Here is a 22,026-nt window from a genome sequence, read left to right on the forward strand (position 1 = left end):
AGGTGTATTTATTAAACTAAATAGTATTATTAAGTACTTAAATAGTCTGAATTTTATTCAGAAAGCTATTTTCTACTTATAGTTTATAATTATATAAATCTTATAATAAATATTATAAAAATTAAACTATATAAACTATAATATTCCGGCTAGTGTGTTAATACACTTATTAATCCTTAATAATAAGTAAATATTTTTCGCGGATATCTTATTTATATTTTAAAAGTCTATATACACCCGCAAACTTTTATTCTTCTTTATTATAAATAATACCGGCGCTCTAATAAATAATTTTAAAGTCCGAATCTATTTCTATTTTAAGTTTTTCTAAAGATATTCCCATAATACCTTATTTTCCGCGGGAGATATTTTATAGATTAGACTAGTTTATAATTTAAAATCTTTTATAAGATAAATCTTTAAGTTAATACTTTTATAGTATAGAGATAGGCTTTTTATAAGATTTTTTAAAAAAACCTCCGTAAAATTCTCTAATTATTCTAGGATATTTTATTCCTCTGATTCTACTATATTAATCTACTAGATATAGATTATAATTAGCTAATTAAATTTATTTTTTTTAAATTCCTTTATCCATTCCTCCGCGGATACTAAAGTAATATAGACCTAATTTTTGTAGGAAAACTCTAGATAGTATTTATAAAAATAAATAATAGATTTTTTTTAAGTTATCTATAGCATTCCCAAGATTATCTCTAATATACTAGGAGATACTATCGCGAGTCCTGCTTAGATCTCGTGATAATCTTACGAGTCTTTTAGCTCTAAATAAAACTATATAACCCCTTACAAAAGGATTTTATAGCTGTTTATTTTAGCTATTTTAAGCTAGATAAATAATTTTTTTTATCTTATCTTTTTTATAAGATTAAAGGATATTAGATTTATCTCTATTCTAATATTAATTAACATCTTTAATAAATCCCCTTTTTCCTGCTTAAGTACTATCTTATTTTATTTTATAAGATTTTAGGGTACTAGCTATTCCCGCAGCTTTATTAATAAAAATTTCGCGAGAAATAGTTTCTCCGGTCCCCCTCTCTTACTTATTTATAATAAGCTAATACCTCCCACTGGGAGGCCTCAGAGTTATATTAACTTTTTTAATTAGTAATTAAATACTTTATAACCCAGCTTATTATAGTTAAAGTACTTAACCTGCAGTAAATTACTTTACTTTTTTATAGGATTTATCTTTTTATTAAATAACTTTCCTTGTAAGGTTCTAGGCAAGTTTTTCCGTATCTAATTATTTCTTATAAACCCTAAAAACCTTTATCCCGAATAATTTTAGCTTAGGTTCAGGTTTTACAAGTTTAATTACTAGTTTCTCCTAGGTCCCGGTTAATAATCTTTCGCGAAAAAACATAAACATAAAATTAGTAAAATTAACTCCTGCTCTAATTTTAGGAATTTAGATTATTTATAAATCTTTTACTTAAAATCCTGACTAAATATTTTATAAAATAGGTAAAGCTATAAACAGTTTATTCTTTTTATTTTATCCCCGAGCTCGGACTTGGCCTCCTATCTTTAAAAGTAAGTATAATCACCTTTATTCTCGCAAGGCTTAAAATATAACATCTTAGACCAAGTATCTTATTTATAATTTTTTAAATTATCTAGTTAGTCCTCTAAGAATTCACAAAAGCCCCTCTATCCTCGCGAGCGGTAACTATCTAAAGAATTATTTTTCTAAAGATCGCTCAGTATATAATCCAGGTACGCGACTATTACTTTTATTTTATTCTTATTTTTCTAGTTATTTACTTCCGCGGTTAATTCTTATCCGGTAATAAACACTCGGTAAGTAATATAATTATATATTAAGTATTACTCCTTTTTACTAGAAAGCTTAATCTTTAGGCTAGATCCTTTTTTTATAAGAGAAGTAACTTCCTCTAAACTTTCTGCCCGAGCATATTTTCTAAAAAGTAATATTAAAGTATATTAAAGTTCCTAAAGTTTTTTTAATAATATAATTTATTTGCGGATAGTCTTTATATCTAAGATTAGTAATTTTCTTATTTGCAAAAGTTCTAATTTATTATTAAGTGATTCTTCTTTAGTAATCTTATAAGGTTTTACTAGTTCTGGGATTTCCTAAATCTGCAAAAACTCTTCTTTGTAAGTTAGCTTAATAAGTAATTATACATCTTATCCGCGAGTTCCTTCCTTTTTACTAGCTATTTTACTAATAGGCCGCCTTAATTAGGTATAAATAATAAAATTATAAAATTAAATACTTTAGTACCTTAAGGATAAGACAGCATAAAAATAATTAGCTAGGGATATTAAACATATAATGTATTCTACTTAAAATATTATCACTGGGATTCAGGGGAACCCCGGCGAGAACATGTTTTCATTGTGTATTTATTAGGCTATAACTAAGCACCTGTTCTGACTAAGCATCCTTGGGAGGGTCCCATATGGATCCTTACACTTTAAGAGAGGTGGCCCTAGTAATTTAAAAAAAAGATAATTAAAATTAATATTAAAAAAGTCCGTTATATAAACCAAAATAACTAGATTATTAATTTAGGGTTAATCTGCCATCTTATTAATAATTTTAGTAACTTTATTATAGGGACCGCGCAGTTATCCTGCTGTGGGATTTATATAATAACAGATTATTTAACTTATTTAATACTTACCAGAAATATTAAGTTACTTCTTTAATATTTTATAAAAATCCGGAAAATAATCTTTACTAGTATTCTTTATTTTCTAGAGATAAGAGTTAATCTAATAAAAATTATTAAAATAAATTAGAAAGATTTTAGTATTAATTTCCTTCTAAATAAAATCATCTTTATAAGAATATTAGATAAATTAGTTGTTAGATACAGAGATATTTAAAAAGATATTTATATTATAAGATTAGCTAAAAATTATAATTTGAATCAGATCTTATTTTAGTAAAACAAGATCCTTTTTATAAAAGAGATAATTAAAATTCAGCACGCGAATTATTAATTAAAATCTTACTATATTTAAATAATAAAGAAAACCCATGTTAATTTTAAAATATAATACTATTAACTTACTTATTTTTTAGTCAAAAATATAAAGTATTTAAGCAAGATAATTAACAGGTTAAATATTAAAGGCTTTATTATACTAAAACACACCTGTAAGCCCTACCAGAAGGCTTTAGTAATAATAAAAAATAAACAGAAAGTAATAATTTTTATAAAAAGATATAAAAATCGTGTTTTTATGGATTTAGGGGATAATTATTTTAATATACTGCTTATTTATAAAAATAAAATAAAATATTAGATCTTATTCTATAATTAGTATAATAGATTTGCTTTAGTTAGATTCTTAAAAATAAAAAATTAAACATGCTTAGTAATTTAAGCATATACTAATTCTGAAAGAATCACAGAATACCTAATTTAATATTTTTATTCTAATAATAATAAGAAATTTACTAATTACAAGATATTAAAATAAGTAGAAGAACAAAGGATCAAGTAAAAATTTATCTCTATGTATATTTATAGCCAGAATTTATCTGTTAAATATCTTTTAAGGACTATTTTTATAAAAATCCGCGCTATTTTAATTAATAGTAATCTATCCTATTATTTATAGGCCGAGATAATAAAGATAATTACTTTTATTTATGTCAAACGTCGAAGGTAGGCTAGGATCGAATAGGAAGGTGGTAGTCACCTGATCCTAGAGCAATACCTTATAGAATGATAGCTCAAAGGTTTCGATTATTCGACTTTAATTGAATTGATAAGAAAGGGTGAAATTGATTAATGAATGAATGAATCAATAAGTAAATTGAATAGATGAAATCAACTTGTCAAATTGAAACAGTAAAATCAACTTGTCAAAAAGAATGAAAATATGCAGGAGATCAACTGCATATTTATAGATATTTGAAATAAATCAAACATTGCAAACATAAAAGAATAAACTTTTAATTTCCAAATTAGGAAATAGATAATAGCTGGTTTTCTAATTATCATATGATCCTTGCGATCAGATATTTCCTAAATAGGAAACAGTTAGGTATTCCTTAATTAGGAAGTAGTCAGGTGTTTCCTAAATAGGAAGGTAAGCTCGTCCAAAATAAAAAATATTTCAAAAATTTTCTTTTTCATTTTCCGCTCACATTGAGCTCAGTTTCACCTCACTTTTCCCATACAATTTGGTGGTGGAAGTGAGAGTTCAATAAAGTGAGAATAAAGTCGCAGTAAATTTTGAATAATTTCGGTTGTGGGGCTTAATCAGGTGATTCTAATGAATCAGGTGATGTCAGGTGACCCCAATTGACAATTTATAATATCTTGCCCGTTTATAATAAAAAATTAATTTTATATAAAATTAGAAATAATAAAAAGCCAGATATTAAAAGATTAAAAATTATTAATTATCAAATGGGGTCACCTGACATCACCTGATTCATCAGAATCACCTGATTTAGCCCCACAACCAAAATTATTCAAAATTCACTACAACTTTACTTTCACTTTATTGAACTCTCACTTCCACCACCAAATTGTATGGGAAAAGTGAGGTGAAACTGAGCTCAATGTGAGCGGAAAATAAAAAAGAAAAATCTCTGAAGAATTTCCTATTTTGGACTAGCTTACCTTCCTAATTAGGAAATCACCGGTCGCTAGAATCCTATGGAAGTCAGAAAACATAATTCGATGAATTTTCTATTAAGGAAATTAAAAGTTTATTTCAACCATTGTGATCAATGGCTTTGTTCAGATGATTAATACAAAGGGTCCAGAATATCTCGCCTATTTATTTTATAAGCTATAAAGTGAATATTGCTACCCTGGTTATTCTGATATTATTTAAATAATTTTATTATGATTTATGTGTTAAATCTCGATTGTTCTGATTATTCTGATCATGAAATCTTGATCATTTGATTATTTAAATGATTAAATATTGATCTAATAATAATCTATAAGATTAATCTTGAAGGCCTAGATTAATGATATGACTTATAGATAAAAACCTAGAAAGATCTGATGATTTCATTTTGCGATGTTTGCTTAGGGCCAGATTGAATTAGCCCTGATTCAATTGTCTATAAATATGCAGTTAATGACCTGCATTGATTTATTCTTTTCAACAAGTTGATTTTACCGTTTTAATTTGACAAGTTAATTTCATCTATTCAATTTACTTATTGATTCATTCATTCATTAATCAATTTCACCTATCTACATGCATAGCGAATGGTAGGACCTCTGGTCTATCTATTTCAGATCTAGGTGGTCCAGGTGAACTGTTTACTTCATATGACTGATCGATTTCCTTTATTCTATCTAGCCATTTGAAATTTCTATTCAACCCACGTGACCTACCTACCCCATCTGAAAGTTATAAGCCCGCGTTAGCATTTCATCTGACATTAATTATAAAATTATAGTTATTATTCCCTCTAAGATCCAGTCTTATAAAAAAATAATAAAAATTAACCTTAGAGCATTTAATATAAGACTTATTAAATATATATTCTTAGGCAAGCAGTATATTATCTAGATCTTTTTAATAGAGAAGTTAAAACAAGTCTGTAATATATAATTTAATAAAGGATTAGACCCAGACCTATACAGAATATCTAATAATAATTATAAGAGTTAAAAGATATTTTTATTAATTAATTTACTATCCTGAAACCCTTATAAAATTAAATTAGATAATAACTTTAAAAATAAGCTTGCTTAATACCTTTTTTTTAAGCTAGTATTTATTAATTATATTTTTTTTTTATTTTTAAGTTACCAGTGGCAGACTAGCCGCTAGCTATTTATTTTTTTTATAATAATATTCTTTTGACTAGTAATTATCGCGGAGATTATAATAAAATAATTAAATCTTTTTTATTTAATAAAGCTGTTGTCTCTCCACACAAAAATAAATAGTAGAAAACTATAAAATCAGAATTTAATAGCTTAATTAAGTAAAAATTATAAAAACTTATAGATTTGCCTCCTGGCTGTAAAATACTTTATAGTTATTAGATTTATAAGCGAAAATTAGATATTAATAATTAAATTTTATATTTTAAAGCTAAATAAATTACTTGAGACTTTACACAGTAATATAGGATTAATTTTTAAGATATTTTTTTATCTATAGTATATCTAGTAATTATTTAATTATTTTTTATCTTAATAACAGCTATAGACCTTAAATATTTTTAAGGAGATATTTTACTTATATTTCTATAAGGTAATTTCTTTAATAATAAGACTATTTATATAAAATAACTGAAAAGATTCAAAGATGATTCTAAATATATTTATTAACTGTTTTAACTATTTTACAGCTTAAAATAAGCCGTATAGATATGATATTTTACTTTATAATATAATTTAACTAAAATAGGCTTTTTCCTGACCTCTGTGAATAAATATTTTTTTACTAATATAAATAGGACTTTTTTAATTATTTATATTAATAATATCTTAATAACTAGTAATTATAAAACTGTTAAGGAAATAATAATAGCTATCTAAGATATTTTTAATAATATTTACTTTTAGGAAGCCGCTTATTACCTAAGAATAAAAATAAAAAAAAATAAAAAGAAAAGGATACTTAAATTAATTTAATTTATATATATATAATATGTTCTTGATAATTTTGATTATAATTTAAATAAAACCTTATTTACTTTAGCCCGCGAAAATATTAAATTAATTAAATTAATTATAAAAAAACTGAATTTCGACCTCCTGAAGTAATATTAGAAGTTACTTAGTTTAATTATATATATTATTTTATAAACTTACCCTGATATTTTATTTAAAATTAAATAATTTATATAATTCGCTTTAAATCTTAATAACTTATATATAAAAGACCTGATTTACCTCCTCTAATTTTTTTAATTAATAATTAATTATAGTATTATTTTCCGCTTATAAATTAAAGATAAGAGGCAGAAATAGTAGAATAATTAGAAATAATAAAAAAATATATAGATACAGATTTTGCCGGCGATCTTAATATATAAAAATCTACTACTAGCTTTATTTTTATATTAGCTAGCAGACTTATTTTCTAGATCTTAAAGCTATAAACTATAATAAACTTATTTATTTATAAAACTAAATATACTATGGTCAGTATAGCAGGCAGGAAAGTAATTTAAATTATTTAAATATTTAAATTAATTAGCTTTAGTAATATAAGACTAATAATTATCTATACTAACTCAGAATCTACTTTAAAATTTATAAAAAATACCCAGATGTATACCTGAAGCAAATATATTAATATTTAAATCTATTAAATTTGCGAGGTAATTTAGCACGGCGATATTAAACTTTAACACTTGACTATAAACAGAATAATTATAGATATATTAATAAAAGCGCTCCCACGCGTTAAATTTAAAAAACACACTAAATTAATAAGTGTTAAATAATTACAGCTAAATAAAAATATCTAAATAAAATATTTTAGCTTTAAAATAACTGTTATCTTAAGAGGGTGTGTGGGAAACTCCCGGTATCCTAAATAGATATACCGGAATATTCCTACCAAGATAAGATCATCCGCAGCGATTTACCGGAGACCTCCTAAATTAAATAGGAACCCCTAGCGAGATTGTGAGATATAAAATAGGGTCCTCTGGTATATCTAGACCTTCCCTTTATCATCATCTTGATCATCAGAAATTGAATGTTTTATTCAAGACGAATACAGCGTCTTACCTCGTAATTCCTACAAATAAAAATATATCTTTTACTACCATGCACAATGCACTCTGGTATCGTGTTTTCCCCATATGAATGGAACTATTCCAGAAGAACGAGGTGAAATTAGGCCTGAATTGATCTACACTAAATATGGTCAATTGTGCTAATCCTACTTAATAACCGCACGCAATGTGGTTGTGCCTGCGGAGCAGTGAAAGCATTTTAGCAAAAAGCAGCATTGCATGCAAGGACTGCCTCTTTGCGCGTAAATAGGAGACATGAGCAGTGATAACGAAGGTTTCTTGTTCAAAGCCCCTTGCTGCACCGACTTTCACCGTAATCTGCACCCATCGGGCTTCTATATCGTGCCATTAACGTAGGCTTCCTCAATCGCCTGCCGTGGGTCACGAATCAAGGAGCTCAGAAAGAGAAGAAAGTCGCCGAAGAACCGCTCCATGTCTTCAGTATTGTATCGGGAAGCAGAATGATCGAGGGATAGCTCGAGGTCGCCATCCTTCTCTTCGGCTTCTAGGCAGATGTCAAAGTGCGAGGGGAATCTTATGGTCTCATCGATTGTCGCCTCAAGGTCTGCCGTGCGGTAAGATGTCGCACCACGCTGGTTCCGGTATTGAATGGCAATTTCTCCAAGTGGAAGCTGCTTTGTCGTACTCTTAACTCGTTGGCAATCCACAATTTCGTTAAATGGCAAAACGTGCGAACGGGCCTGGGAGAAGTTCTCTTTCTCGCGCATGACCAATTCCTCGAAGCTCATGTCATCGCACCTTATCTGGACGCGAAGAGGGAGCAGGTTGGTGAAATATCCAATGGCTCCTTCAACGGTCTCGTGAGGCCTCGTCTCATCTACCATGAACAAGGGCACGTCTCGGTCTCCTGTATTATGATACATGAATGTCCGGAATGATGCAGCTAGGAAATTCAAAGATGTTGCACCGAGCATCGAACATATACGGCCCAAGCGTCGATGTAGGTTGGCCGGTAGTCGAAGTCTATGAATTCCTCGTTGATTTAGAGCTGTGGATTGATTCCCCTTGAAAAATGATGGCGGTTTATGGGCTTCCTTCAACCCGTCCAAATGTGAAGACCAGTAAGACCTATTCGCCAGCGTTTCGGACGATTTCAGCTGTTCGTTGTGCCAGAGGGTGAAGTCTGCGTATGAATATCGCGGACAAGGAACAGTGGCAGTATCTCTGTCTGTCACGATAGCTTCGTACAGACTTATCCATGTGTCCATGAAGTTATATAAACTGAACGAGTCACAGCAAAGCTGGTGGAAAACAGTGATTAGATAATGTCTTTTCTCCTCTAACTTGACCAACATATATTTTCCAACTTGGCCATTCTCGATATCCAACGGCTGAACGCCACACACCCCTTGCAATATGTAGATATATGGTTTGTTGCGGTGCATGGCATTTGTGGCGCAAATGATTGGATGGTTGTATATCACGAGATACCCAACATCTGCCCTAGCATCGTAGGTGTGACAAGCCAGTATAGATCAACAGTCAGGTCAAAATGATTATTAAAGCACCTCCCTTGACGAGCAATAATCCTTCTTCTGTACATCCTTCTTCCTCACAGGTAGGAGTTATATTAAAACTATCCGAGTCTCGCCAAAATGTTCAAATTCAGCCCTGAATGTAAGCTCCCTCATTCCACACTCAATACCTGCCTTCAACCCCTTGCTAACTAACTAAAGTTGTCAATTTCACCCAAACCCTCCACCAGGACACGTACCCTTTCACCTCCTCATCCGACCACCGCAGCCACGCAGTTCTCATCACTGGCGCCTCTCGCGGAATCGGAAAAGCGATCGCGCCCTCATTCACCCGCGCCGGGGCCTCATCCATCGCCATCGCCGCACGCAGCGACCTTCACGACCTCGAGTCCAGCATCATCCACACCAGCCAACGTGCTGGACATGCCCCGCCTAAAGTCCTCCCTCTCGCCCTTGACGTGACCGACGAAGCCGCAGTATCCAACGCCGCAGCCCAGGCAGAAGCGCAGTTCGGCCATCTGGACATCCTCGTCAACAACGCCGGCCGGCTCGAAGCCCTACACGCAATCGGTGACAGCGACCCGTCCGAATGGTGGAGGACCTGCAAGGTGAATCTCAAAGGAACGTATCTGGTCACGCGGGCGTTCCTGCCCTTGCTCTTACGGGGCCAGGGACGGACAATCGTGAACATGAGTTCGATCGGGGCCATCATGCAAACGCCGGGCATGTCGGGCTACCAGATCAGTAAGTCTGCAGTGCTGCGCTTTACGGATCTTCTGGCGAGTGAGTATCGTGATCAGGGGATCCTTTCGTTTGCGATGTATCCGGGGCCGGTGGCTACGGACTTGATCAAGGTGTTTCTGCAGAAGGAGAGGGGCATTTTTGTCAATAGTCCTGGTCTATGTGGAGATACGATTGCATGGCTAACGCAAGAGCGCCGTCAATGGTTGGCTGGAAGGCTTGTCGGTGCGAATTGGGATATGGCTGAATTTGTGGGGCGGCGTGAGGAGATTGAGAATGATCGCAAATTGAAGATGGAGATGGTGTTATAGACGCAGTACGCCTTTTGACATTCCTTGGGAGATGTGGGAGGCATCTAGCTTAGATCCGGTGATAGATTATTGAACTCTCGGTCGGTTGGAGACACATATGTGAACCAGTCTCCCCAAAAGAGGCAGCTTTAAGCAGAAGGCATATACACCATCACATCAATCTACTTATCAAGTCCTATACATCGTACGTCGGTGGGTAGTTCATAATGAACACAAAACTATTTATAGAAACTGCAATATCCAAATATATAAATCTCCCAATCACTCGTCTCTATTCATGGTCCTGCCAACGTGGGCTTTACTCTCATTGTCCCCCTTCGACCTTTTGTTCATTTACCTCTCCCTCCTGAGTATCCAACTGCTGACTAAAAGCCACGGTATACTCATCCGGATCCCATGCCAGAACCCTAGTCTCCATCTCTTTGAGTTTCCGAGCTACCAGGTGTTCCATCTCATCCTTTTCCTCCTCATTCAACAGCTCGAGCCTTTCTTTCCACGCTTCCTCGAGATTCTCAGCATGTCCGAAGAACAGCGGATCAATCTTCCGCCAGTAGATCTGGTCAAACGCAAAGCTATACAACGTCGCATACACTATCCAGAAACTCCCATTCTCCCAGCTCTCACGCATAGCACCCGACAGTCGCTGATCTTCACCCAACCGACCCTGCTCAATCGCCGTATCTTCACAATCCTTCATCGCCTTCAGGAACGTCTTCAGATGATGATCAAAAACTCTCGTCCAGTCCTCAATGCCCTCAGCCCAGTACTCTGGCTTCTCGATTAATAGCCACCAAGGCGGCGCATGAGAGAACTCAACCGGCGCAGCATACGTGAACTCCCAATCTACCACGCCGGCGATTTCCATCCCCTGATTCAGCAATACATTCGCTGGCCGGAAGTCATCACACCACAGTTTGAAAGGCCCATTCTCGAACACCGGATCTGTGAGTCTCTTGTTTCTGGCAAGCTTGCGGAAGAGCTGCCGCGCGATGAATTTGCGTCGACAGTCGTCTGCAGACTCCACGGCGTCGTTTCTTTGGTGGATTAAATGCTGTATATTGAGGTCTGCAAGCGCTTCCATGTATGATGAAGACGTGGGAAATATAACATCCTGGTTAGGGAGTTTCGATCGTGGCAAGCCACCCAGTCGGACGAGCTCGTTCATGTTCATTGATAAAGGCCGACCTGCCACTTCCCAGGTGAAGTCGTCGATCTGGCTGAGAGAGCCGATGCGAGGTAGAGAGGGCTTGTATAATTGAAGCAGCACTCCTGCGAGCTGTTTATATAGCATTTCAAGCCTGTCTTCGTCGATGTGCGGGTCCGAAACACCGCGGTCTTCTCTCGGGCATCCTGGGGTATTCAGAGCATCGTACATTTTCGTCTCATGTTCGATATAGTCCATTATGATAAACGGGTTAAGCTCAAGAGGACTCTCCTTTTTTGTCCCTGACTGATGCACAAACGGAAGAGGAATGGATGTCTGGTCCGTGAGAAACCGCATCACAGCAACCTCATTGACAACTTTTTCTTCGGGAAACATGACAGCCCCAGGCTGCGATAGCCGGATCACGGTAGCGCTGTTTCGGTACTTCAGGCGCAAGGAGATGTTATAGGAGCCTTTTCGGAGGATGGCGAACTCGGTGGCAGTGCCTCTGTTGTGGGTGAGCATGAACTCGGCGATCGGTCTTAGGAGGTCGATTTCGAGGAATTGCGCAAGCCATGTGTCGGATGTCGACTCGGCTTGTTCCCAGGCTAGATCGTCAGGGCTCATTCGACTCTGCATGTTTGCCTGGTTAACTGGTTGGCAGGACGCTGGTAGATGGAGGCTTATTCTGTATGCTGGGAAGAGGGACGCCGAATAACCAGGGGGCTGGGGATTTGAACACTAGGTACCTACCACATGACTGTTTTCCGGGGTCGATCTTTTTGAGGTTTTAATTGGTGCCGGTATAAATATTCGAAAGCTACCTAAGTGGTTAAATACTCTAGACCGATTATCTGAGTGGTAACTTCAGGCTGCTACTAGTATCAGAAGATGCGTGTTCTTCTTGGAAAACCCACTAAACCCTGAATTATGGACCTTCTATCTTGTTTTTATACTTAACCACCATAAACAAACACCAGTCTATTCCGATCATCTGCGATCGGCTGTACTGAAGATAAAAGAAGCAAAAAAAAATAAAATCAAATAAAAGCCCTATTCACTATATCGTCTATAAAAGAAAACCAAACCACCGCTATCCACACCCAACCCATCCATAAGACAACTTCACCATACGACAAACAGCCCTAACTCTAAAAGCAAAAATCAAAACAAACTAATCCAGCCCAACCCCAACCTTGAAAGCAAAAACAAAACAAAAAATCCTAAACACCCGCCAGCGCCCCCGCGACCTCCCCGGCAGCCTCCATCATCCCCCTCGTCCCGACCATGGCCACCAACCCCGACAGCACCACCAAATCCATCACCGGCCTGCTCATCGGCACATAGATCTCCAACCTCCTCCCCTTCGCCTTCCCCTTAGAAGAGGACCCAGAAGCCCCAAACCCAAACACGTGGATCTTCGCCAACTTCTGCCCGTGTCCATCCCCATCCAGTCTGACCAGCTCGAGCGTGGTCCCGGTCAACTGGTTCGCTTTCCATTTATAGCTCCCCAGGACGGGGTGCGTGACGGTGAAGTTTCCGGACAGGGAGGATTCTTTCACGCCGAAGGGGCAGGGTGTGTTGGGGGAGGTTGGGGAGGGGAGGACGCAGTCTGTTGTGGAGGAGAAGGAGTGCATTATGGCGGTGCCCAGTGGGGGGGAGGTCGAGGGGGTGTTTGGGCCTTGGGAGATCTGGACGTGGGGTTTGCTGTATTTGTTGATTAGGGCGCTGTATTGGGGTGGTTGGCTGGGGGTTGAGGTGGAGAATGGGGTGAGGTGGAAGAGGGAGGAGTTCTCTTTGGAGGGGGTTATGGTTAGGGTTGAGGGGGGTGTTGTTGTTGCTGTTTGGGATTGCTGGTGGGAGTGAGGATCAAAGTGATGATGTGGGTGAAATGGTGGCGGTGATGGAGTGTGTGGGAAGTGGCCATTGTTGTCAGTGCTGTAGTAGTTTTGAGGAGGATAGTAGTTCTGTGGTGGTCCTGGTGGTCCTGGTGGTCCTGAAGGTGGATAGTTGTAGTTGTGGTTATAAGGTGGAGGACCGTAGTTCGGCGGAGGAGGGTTGTAGTAATTCGGTGGTGCAGGAGGGAGGTTATTTGAGTAATAAGAGTTCATTTTGATATTGATCTGGTCAATTGGTTCTCTTGGAAGTATATTTCCGAAGTATACAGTAGTGAAAGGTGGTAGGTATAGAATGAGGTTATCAATCAAGTTGTCAACCCATTGCAGGACACACCCAATATATAGCAATCCCCCCATTCTCAACCCTCCGATCCACCTCATTCTGCAACACAGCCTTGTTCAACACGACCGGGACATCATATCAGCTCGTATTGGCGGCACATATCGCCCAACCCGGTTAGCAGTGTCTTGGCAGTGGCACGCCGCTGATGGACTTGAGCTTGACATACTCCTTCTGGAAGTTTATGGCGCTGTGTTATTACTCTTGCAGTTGCGTTGCTTTCTGATGGGTCCGTGTTTAAATGTGGAGTGGGATTTGGTGACACTGATCCAGAGATATCCCTACATTTTCACATGACTTCCGAAGAATCCGACGTAAATAACAGTCTATAACAAGCCATGTCCTCTAGACAAACTAGAACTTGATCCCCCCCGACAACTTCCTCCTCAAACTCTCAAACTTCTTCGCCAACCAAACACCCCCCGCCAACCACCTCGCCTCTGCAAAATCCTTCTGATACTCCGCCAAAATCGCCTCCGCCTGCGCCTTCTTCAGCGGATCCGTCGTCGCCGCCCACGCCGATGCCAGACACAGCGGCATATACGCCGACCCCAACGGCCTGTGCCGCGCCGCCTCATACGCCAAGATCATCGTCTCGTCGAAAATATTCTCGCCCTCGTCGCGCAGCGCCGCATCGCCCGGGTCGAACTCCCTCAGGATCCGATTCAGCATGATCCCCAGCGACATGAGGATGCCGTAGGCGGCCTGGTAGCGCGTGAAGGTGCGCATGGCGGCGATGCCGGGGCTTGCCTCGGGGGTGGGGAAGAGCTTCGAGGTGGTTTCGTTCAGCAGGGTGCGGATCTTGGGCATGTCGATGCGCATGGCGTTGTAGAGGGCTTCGATCTCGAACGCGTGCTGCTCCGGCTCGCGGATGTACTGCGGAATGTTGGCGAGGTTCTTGAGCATGAGGCTGGGGAAGGGGCCCGGTTTGGATGGCTCGGATGGGAAGTAGCGCTCGCAGAGGGTGGAGAACCACGGCTCGATTTTGATGCGCGGGTTGAAGGCGCTTTCGAGGATCTATCTTACTGTTAGACCGTTGTGGGGGTGAGATGGAGATGGGGATGCATGGATGATGCATACCACTGGAACCGAAAAGGTCAGTAGCATCTCCTTGATGAACCCGCCCTTCCAGTCCTGCGTCACGGCCATGCTCAGCAAATGCGCCATCGCCTCGCCGTGACTGACATAATTATCATCCTGCTTGCCGAGCCAGCTCTACTCCTGTCAGCCCAGCACCTCACAAGCAGACAGAGACACCGCATACTAACCTGACAAATCATAATCAAATAAATCCCACACAGCGTCTCCGCCGTCCTCGTCTTCTTCGGATCCTGCAGCGCAAACCGCAACGTCTTCAACGCATGCACATAACTCCCCAACGCCTCCGCCGACGGCGAATGCGTATGAATCGCCGAATAGCCATGCGTCAGCGCCACAATCGACGCATCCAACACCTCATTGCTGCCCATGCGCCGCGGCAGATCCTTCAGGAACTCGCCGTAGTAGACGACCTCGTAGCGCACGTCGGACATGTTCAGCAGACTGGCCAGCGCCGTCGTCGTCGTGGTCATCGCGTTGGTAGGGGATCGCGGCACGACCTCCACGTCTGCGTCTGCGTCTGCGTCTGTGATACTCGCGACACGGACGTCCCATCGCGTGCGCCGGGCAGACGAGTCCCGCCACACGACCATCTGGTCTTTGAATGTGTAGCGCTTCTGCCCGCTGCCGATGCAGGGGATGTCGAGGCGCGTGCATCGCGAACAGCTGGGTTTGGTTTGGTCGCACTGCTCCGGTTAACATCAATCCTAGCTATGTGACTAGCCACCTAACCAGCCAGCCAGCTAGGTAAAGCAGGGAGAGAGAGACAAACAGACCTTCTTCTTCTGCCTCCGACAAGCCTCGCACCCACGACCGGACGGAACGCCAGGCATTTTCTCCCTTTCTGATGATCTCAACAGCGACGAGCTGATTTAAATGGCGATGACGCAGTTCCCACGGAAAGCCTCGTCTTGGCGGGTTCAGCTGCGGCTTGTTCGTGTTGCCCGCTTGGCGTGGGCCTTACATCATCGGGTTGGGGGTGGTGATTGGCGAGACTGACCTAGACCAATGGATGCGTGGTTTAGGACTGGGAGAGATATCCTGATCCTAGGTGATTATTACCTGGGGGCGCCCGGGATTACGACCTACCTACCTTGCCTACTTTACATTGGGGGTGGTGCGGGATGAAGAGGGTCGAGTCGGACTAAGCGGTTCTGGACGTTTTCATGGGGTTAACTTTATTGGAGGTTATTTTGTTTGGCATTTGAGACTGTTAACTAGTACTGGTAGCGGTGTTTTCTTTGTATCATGTGGTGTTTGACCTTGTTTCATGTCAGAATAGTTAGATATAAAACATCTTGGCCTGAAATAATTCTCGAATAATTTTTCCAGCATTCTACATGCACAAAATACCAGAATAGAGCAGTGTTCAGGAGGATAGAAACATGGCTTCTCCCGAGTGATGACTGCTAGTGTTGGAGGCAGGGGCTAGCGGGATAGTTAAAATGTGGCGGGGTGTGGTTGGCGATCGGCGGTGAGGGTTCTTTTTTTTTCTGGCATTTTAACGTCTTGTATTTCGTTCTACCTATTTTTAAGGTCGATTAGGAGGTATACGCATAATTGAATTGGATTTAGGGGTCGTGGAATAACGTGAATGTACATCTCAGAGACTCAGGGGAAGGGGCGAGTTTCTTTATTAAGTCGGAGAATAGATAGATGCTGTATCGCATCTCCTATTCCTACAGATTCCTCCTACAGACTCCCAGACCCAAATAGAACAACTAGTACTCAATTCAATAGCTATGCTATGGTATCTCTACCGGGGAAAAAACAAAAGGAAAAGGAATGGGGAAAATCCAACACCAAACACCAAACGCGACATGCAGTCGTGATCATCATCAATGTATCGATAGATAGTCTGCAACAGCAACACCATCCTACAAACCCCTCAGCAGACTCCCCTGCGTAAACGGATTGTCCGCAGACATGTCCAGCATCGGTTTCGTAGCCATGCGATCCCCCGTCGCCACGCCGTGGCCGATCGGGACCCCGTTGTTCTGCAGCGCCGCCAGCTGCGCCGATCGCGAGATCAGGCTGTTAGGGATGAAGGGGTCTTCGCGCTGGGTGGCGTCGGCGGGGGACGCGGCGGTTGGGGAGGCGGGTACAGAGGCGTTGTAGTGTCGGGGGTGGTTGCTGCGCGCCGTGACGGAACGCGAACGGGAGCGGTTGCGGGTGCGAGATGTGCCTTCGGTCGGCGAGGGCAGATCAACGGGAGGCGGAGGAGGTCGGCGCCACGTCGTCGCGGACGGCACCGCGATGCCGCCAGGGGCTTCGCGGCCGGTGGCGGCGTCAATGAGCAGCGTTCCCGGCTCGACGGCGACGCCGCGGCCCTTGCGTGCGTGCTGGGGAGGTTCTTGGTACACCGGGGTCAGGTCGACCAGGGGCTTGTTTTTGTTGATGGATTGAGACCGTTTGAGTCCGGCGAGGTCGGGGGCTTGGGTGGAGGTCATCGTGTTGGAGCGGCTGTTCGGTCGGCTGGACGAGGGACCGTTGGTCGGACGCCGGGTCATGTTGCCGATGAGACCTTGCGCGGCGAAGGGGTCTTCCGTGGCTTTCTTCTCGCGCTCCTCGCGTTCTTTCATGGCGCGGTGGCGAAGAGTGTAGCTGCGTCCGAGGAGGCCGGACGAAGTGAACGGCGAGTCATCGGGCGAGGAAGAAACAGGCGGAGGGGGCGGTGCCAGGTCGGGCTCGTCGGCCAGTAATTTGGGGAAGGATGAGGGAGGAGGCGCATGCTCGCGCGTGCTCTTCTTGCGCGAAAACAGCTCTTTCGTTTTCGACGGCTTGCCTTCGCAGCCCGAGGTGTCGGGGGAGTCCATGTGCAGCAACGGTTTGAACGGCTTGTTACTGGGCGACACTTCGTCCACGGCGGCAGGGGATTCGGTCTTGTCCTCGCCTGCGCCCAGCTTATTGACCAGGTACCAGCTGCGCCACGCATGGACGGCGCGGTACCATGCATCGGCAATCGCCTTGTCATTGGTCGCGAAGAAATGGACGAAATTCTCGGTGGACAGAAACATGCTCGACTTCTGCTGGCTCTTGACCGCCTGACAGATCTTCTTGGGGGGTTTCACATTGTTGGACAGATACCCCGGCGTGGGCGAGTAGATGTCGAAGTCGGACAGATGGCAAACATTCGCCGACTCCTGGCCATTCTCCTTCTTGGACTGGGTCACCTGGCCGTCCGAGCGCAGCGTGATGAACCGTTTATCCCACTTGCGCAGCCGTTGCGAGTAGTACATGTGTAACGTCACTTCCGCGGGCTGGCCCGACACGCAGTTGGCGTCCAGCTGCGACAGCGCTTCGAGACTGGCCCCCGGCACGACGATCAGCGTGTTCTCCTTGTCGTGCGCCCAGGAGTTCATCACCTCGCGCACCGCTTCGTATCGGCGCAGGGGTCGCTCTAGGCCCAGTTCCGTGAAGGACTCCATCAGAATGAATTTCAACGGGTCAATCTCACCCGCCAGACACTCTCCGGCGATAAAGAGGAGATCCTGCGCAGAGGTCGACGGCGTCACGGACAGCTGCATGGTCGTTTTTCGGTAGCGCACGTAGACCTGTCGCTCGCCCGCATTGACCGCCGAAACCGGCGCGTCGAATCCAGGATGCCGATTGCCCACAGCGGTGTCGATTGGCTGCGGTGCTTCGTCCGTAGGCCGCGAGACCTTGGCCGTCTCCTTCAGCGAATGCCGTTTGGGCTCGTGGCTCGACCGACGCCGGCTGCTGGCCCGGGTTCTACTCTCGCCATCGGTGCGATAGTGTCGCTCGTCCGAGTGTTTCGCCTCGCGATCGCGCGCGGCCGCCCTGTCGCGAGTCGTAGGTCGACGGTGAGTCGTAGCGCCGGTCGTCTTCTTTTCTCCGCCGGTCAGCCGATCCATCGCATTCTGGCGATGGTGGTCGCGGAACTCATCATCCTCGCTGTCCTCCGGGCAGACGAATTTCTCCGCGCGGACGGTCGCATCCCTCTGTCGGCGCCGGTCCCCTTGCTCGCGCCCCGGCCACTCATTCTTCCCCTGCGTCGCGGACGCAGGACCCCTGTATGCCAAGGCCCGATCGGCCGGCACGGGCGGCTGACTCGCATTCGTCTCGGTCGGGGCTCGCTGGCGACGATATCGCGACATGCTCCGTTTGACGGTGGTGGCGGACATGGTGGCGGTCGGGGCCTTGTGCTGCACGGAGGTATCGAGGGGAGGGAGTGGAGGATGCGACTGAGGCAAGTCGGGCCTGTTGGAAGCAGCCTTTCGGACGGAGCGATAGCGCGAGAATTTAGCGGGGGCGGACTGCCCAGCGCCAGCCACGTCAGGTTTTTCCATGGCCATGGTGCAATGGCTGGTTTTTTGGTAGGTGTGTTCAGTGGGTAGGGATATCGTGAAAGGGCACGAGGCGCATCGTCCCCTTGATGTAGGGCAGAATAGGGCAGAACTGGTCTGCAGGGATTTTTGTTTCGTTTCCTGTTCGCGAACGTTCAAACGGTCTAGACAGTCGGAATGTCGATCAAAACTGGATCCGAGTCGGGTGTTGGGCTGAGTGTGTGTGTGGGTTTTGCGACGGGTAGAAACGTTCGAGTTGGAGAGTTGGACTTGGAGATTGGAATAGTACTGGATTCAAGTTCAACCGAATATGCAGTAGATTAAATTGATTTGACGATGAAACCGAGGGAAGGACGAGGTCAAATATGAACGTCCCCTGTGTTGGTTTTCAGTCCCTTTTTTGTCCTTTCTTCTCCACCCCCTGATTGCTGCAGGTTTGTTTCACCGGCGTCAAATCACTTCATCGTCCTCGCGATGAAGCGGGAGGTTGAAAAAGGGGCTGCATGAACCGGAGAAACGACAGAGCAGGAGGGAATCGCAATTGATGCAGAGGCCACCTGAGGATCAACACACCGAACGGGACGAGATCGTACAAAAGAAAGGAACTCAAACGCCGATGGAGGAGAGCAAGAAAAGACGGCAAGTAAGGGGGAGGGGGCAATTGGCGATAGTCGGGTTAATAATAAGGCTCTCGTAGGAGGGCTCGCGATAGGTCCAGACAGCCGTCTTAAATTAATTCCTACGGCAGTGAATACGATGATAATTTTAAACGGGCAGAACTAAAAATATGGCGGCACAGCGTCGCACCGTAATTTCCGGGGAACAGAGAATTGTTGGAGATGGCTGGACTGCCGTTAGCGTCGCTTAGCGGCTGCCAAACAGGAATTGTGTCGCGTTGGATCAGGTATTCTCCAGGGAATAATAATTATTATTATTATATTATAATACTACTACGCAGTACGAAGTTGATCCACTTGCCCTAAGGCAGAATCAATCCGGTCTTGGCCGGCATTGCTATTCTCGCGTCGATCTCTATATCGTCTTGACTATTGGTCCGTGATGCATCCATGTCTCTCATTCTAGCGCCGCAAGCACTTTTGTTCTTTGTTCCCAATCCCTATCCCTTGGATTCCCTACATTCTCCTATTGGGCTTCCCCATCGTCCAGTCCGATGCAATCATTTCTTGTATGCCCCCAAGTTCTTGCGCCTAAATATGCACCTCCTCGTTAGTCTCCAACATGTCTAGGAATAGCGACTCCACCGGAGCATCTCAATCACAATCACACTTACCACCACGCCACGAAATCCACCGTGCCCACATCGATGCCAAGATCCTTCAGCGTCTTGGTCGACAGATGGGTGTCGTAGGGCCGCTGCACACTCGCATTCGGGTCGTTGCCCTGCTTGTTCCGCTTCATCCCCACCAGCGGCAACCCCAGCACCTCCGCCAGCTTCTCGCAGATCTCGTACTTGGTCATGCGGTCCTCCGACGAGAACTGCAGGATGGTGGGCAGGGTACGTTTCTGCGCCCGCTCCTTAATACACTTGATCACCACGTCGCGACACACCCGCGCCACGTCCTCCGTGTTGGTCGGATACCGCAGCGCCCAGTCGTCCATGGCGACGTCGGCGTTATCATCCTGCGACTTCCACACCGCGTCGACGAGCGTGTTGACGGCACTCTCGCCGTTGTCCTTAGCCGTGCCATAGAGCACCGGCACTCGCAGCACAATCCCCAGCGAGTTCTCCTTGGTGGCTTCCAGCACGGCCAGCTCGCCGTCGCGCTTCAGCTGGCCGTACAGGTTGGGCGGGCTGGTCTCGGCATCGGCCTCGTAGGGCGCCTCGCCTTCCTTGCCCGGGAACACGTAGTCGGTGGAAATGTAGATGAGCAGGGCGCCGCTGGCCGAGGTCGCTTCGGCCAGGGTCCGGGTGGCTTCCACGTTGACGCGACGGGCCTTTTCGGGATCTTTCTCGCACAGATCGGGCGACCGGTTGGCGGCGCCTAAGCAGGGAGGCTTGAGTTTAGTGAGGGGTAGTAGTCCGGATGGGTCAGTTTCACGCACAATGGATCACAACCTGCGGTCTGAGGGATTTTCCAGGTCAGTCTAGCCATGGCAAGAGGGTCTAAAGAGCAGGGAACGTACTTCGCCTCGTCCAGCAATCTCTTAATGTCGTCCTCGTTTTCCAGATCGGCCTTCAATATCGTCGGCGGGGCAGCTCTCGAAAACCCCTGTCCGACGACCAAACACCCGGAGTGTTTGAAGGTGTTGAAAATCTGGCGGCCCAGTAGGCCGGTGGCGCCGGTGACAAGGACATTGGTGGACATAATGGCGGATGTTGAGTTGAAGGAAGTCATGGTGGGGAGCTCGAGGTGAAGAAGTGGTTGACGGCGGGACGGAAATGACGTAAAGCGATTTGTTGTCCTGAGATGCGAGGAGTGGATCCAGTCGACGGATGACGAGCAGAGACGTGAATGCGGTCGCCGGTGTAGATTCCTCCGTGGTGGATTCTAGAAGTCGATCGATCCGCAGGAACAAGATTTGGCGAGTTGCTGACGATGCTGAGCTTCTTGGCCTGCCTTGTAGGACATAGTGTGACAACACAAGATTTCCCCATTTCCTCTGGGGAGAAAGAGATTCACGTGTATTTTATTATGGTTATCAAACGTGCCATTTTCTTTGCTTTGCATTTCTCTCTCTCTCTCTCTCTTTCTCTTTCTCTTTTCCCCCTTAATCTATTTTATTTCATTCCTTTCTTTTCCTTCGGTCTTTCCTATATATATCCACGCGGAATAAACAAAATAGGCCAAGACTGCCATACAATTAATTCAAAGCCAATTGATTAATTTTTAGAACACATCAACTTCGGTAATAAGATACTCACAATGCGAAAATATCATTACAGTGTCTCCATAGCCTATTTTTCCTGTGCTCTTTCTCAAATATACCTGTC

The 22,026-nt window shown here is 43.4% G+C and overlaps 7 protein-coding genes across 7 annotated transcripts; 1 reads left to right on the forward strand and 6 right to left on the reverse strand.

Annotated features, from left to right (window-relative positions):
- Positions 1–8,073: 8,073 nt before the first annotated feature.
- Positions 8,074–8,967, reverse strand: P170DRAFT_472007 (CoA-dependent acyltransferase; the record flags this gene model as incomplete). Its single annotated transcript, XM_024852896.1, has 1 exon — positions 8,074–8,967. The coding sequence occupies one exon, from the start codon at positions 8,965–8,967 to the stop codon at positions 8,074–8,076; it is 894 nt and encodes a 297-aa protein (XP_024707401.1).
- Positions 8,968–9,354: 387 nt separating this feature from the next.
- On the forward strand, positions 9,355–10,286 carry P170DRAFT_472008 (SDR family oxidoreductase; the record flags this gene model as incomplete). The annotated part of the gene is made up of 2 exons (XM_024852897.1): positions 9,355–9,376; positions 9,436–10,286. The coding sequence occupies 2 exons, from the start codon at positions 9,355–9,357 to the stop codon at positions 10,284–10,286; spliced, it is 873 nt and encodes a 290-aa protein (XP_024707402.1).
- Positions 10,287–10,599: 313 nt separating this feature from the next.
- P170DRAFT_377584 (phosphotransferase family protein) lies at positions 10,600–12,069 on the reverse strand (the record flags this gene model as incomplete). The annotated part of the gene is made up of 1 exon (XM_024845408.1): positions 10,600–12,069. A coding segment is annotated over one exon (1,470 nt), but the record flags the coding sequence as incomplete, so codon positions are not given.
- A 584-nt stretch (positions 12,070–12,653) lies between these two features.
- On the reverse strand, positions 12,654–13,613 carry P170DRAFT_462145 (uncharacterized protein; the record flags this gene model as incomplete). Its single annotated transcript, XM_024852083.1, has 1 exon — positions 12,654–13,613. Exon 1 carries the CDS (start codon positions 13,539–13,541, stop codon positions 12,654–12,656), a length of 888 nt encoding a protein of 295 aa, XP_024707404.1. The 5' UTR covers positions 13,542–13,613.
- Positions 13,614–13,903: 290 nt separating this feature from the next.
- Positions 13,904–15,599, reverse strand: P170DRAFT_377587 (Zn(II)2Cys6 transcription factor domain-containing protein; the record flags this gene model as incomplete). Its single annotated transcript, XM_024845409.1, has 4 exons — positions 13,904–14,685; positions 14,749–14,883; positions 14,937–15,452; positions 15,543–15,599. 4 exons carry the CDS (start codon positions 15,597–15,599, stop codon positions 14,023–14,025), a joined length of 1,371 nt encoding a protein of 456 aa, XP_024707405.1. The 3' UTR covers positions 13,904–14,022.
- Positions 15,600–16,643: 1,044 nt separating this feature from the next.
- P170DRAFT_472012 (uncharacterized protein) lies at positions 16,644–19,082 on the reverse strand (the record flags this gene model as incomplete). The annotated part of the gene is made up of 1 exon (XM_024852898.1): positions 16,644–19,082. One exon carries the CDS (start codon positions 19,080–19,082, stop codon positions 16,644–16,646), a length of 2,439 nt encoding a protein of 812 aa, XP_024707406.1.
- A 975-nt stretch (positions 19,083–20,057) lies between these two features.
- P170DRAFT_433951 (dTDP-4-dehydrorhamnose reductase family protein) lies at positions 20,058–21,603 on the reverse strand. The gene is made up of 4 exons (XM_024848612.1): positions 21,219–21,603; positions 21,138–21,157; positions 20,365–21,076; positions 20,058–20,281 (listed from the first exon to the last, which is right to left on the reverse strand). The coding sequence occupies exons 1-4, from the start codon at positions 21,428–21,430 to the stop codon at positions 20,251–20,253; spliced, it is 975 nt and encodes a 324-aa protein (XP_024707407.1). The 5' UTR covers positions 21,431–21,603; the 3' UTR covers positions 20,058–20,250.
- Positions 21,604–22,026: the final 423 nt, after the last annotated feature.

The sequence above is a fragment of the Aspergillus steynii genome, assembly GCF_002849105.1.
Source record: "Aspergillus steynii IBT 23096 chromosome Unknown P170scaffold_2, whole genome shotgun sequence".
Lineage (NCBI taxonomy): Eukaryota > Fungi > Ascomycota > Eurotiomycetes > Eurotiales > Aspergillaceae > Aspergillus > Aspergillus steynii.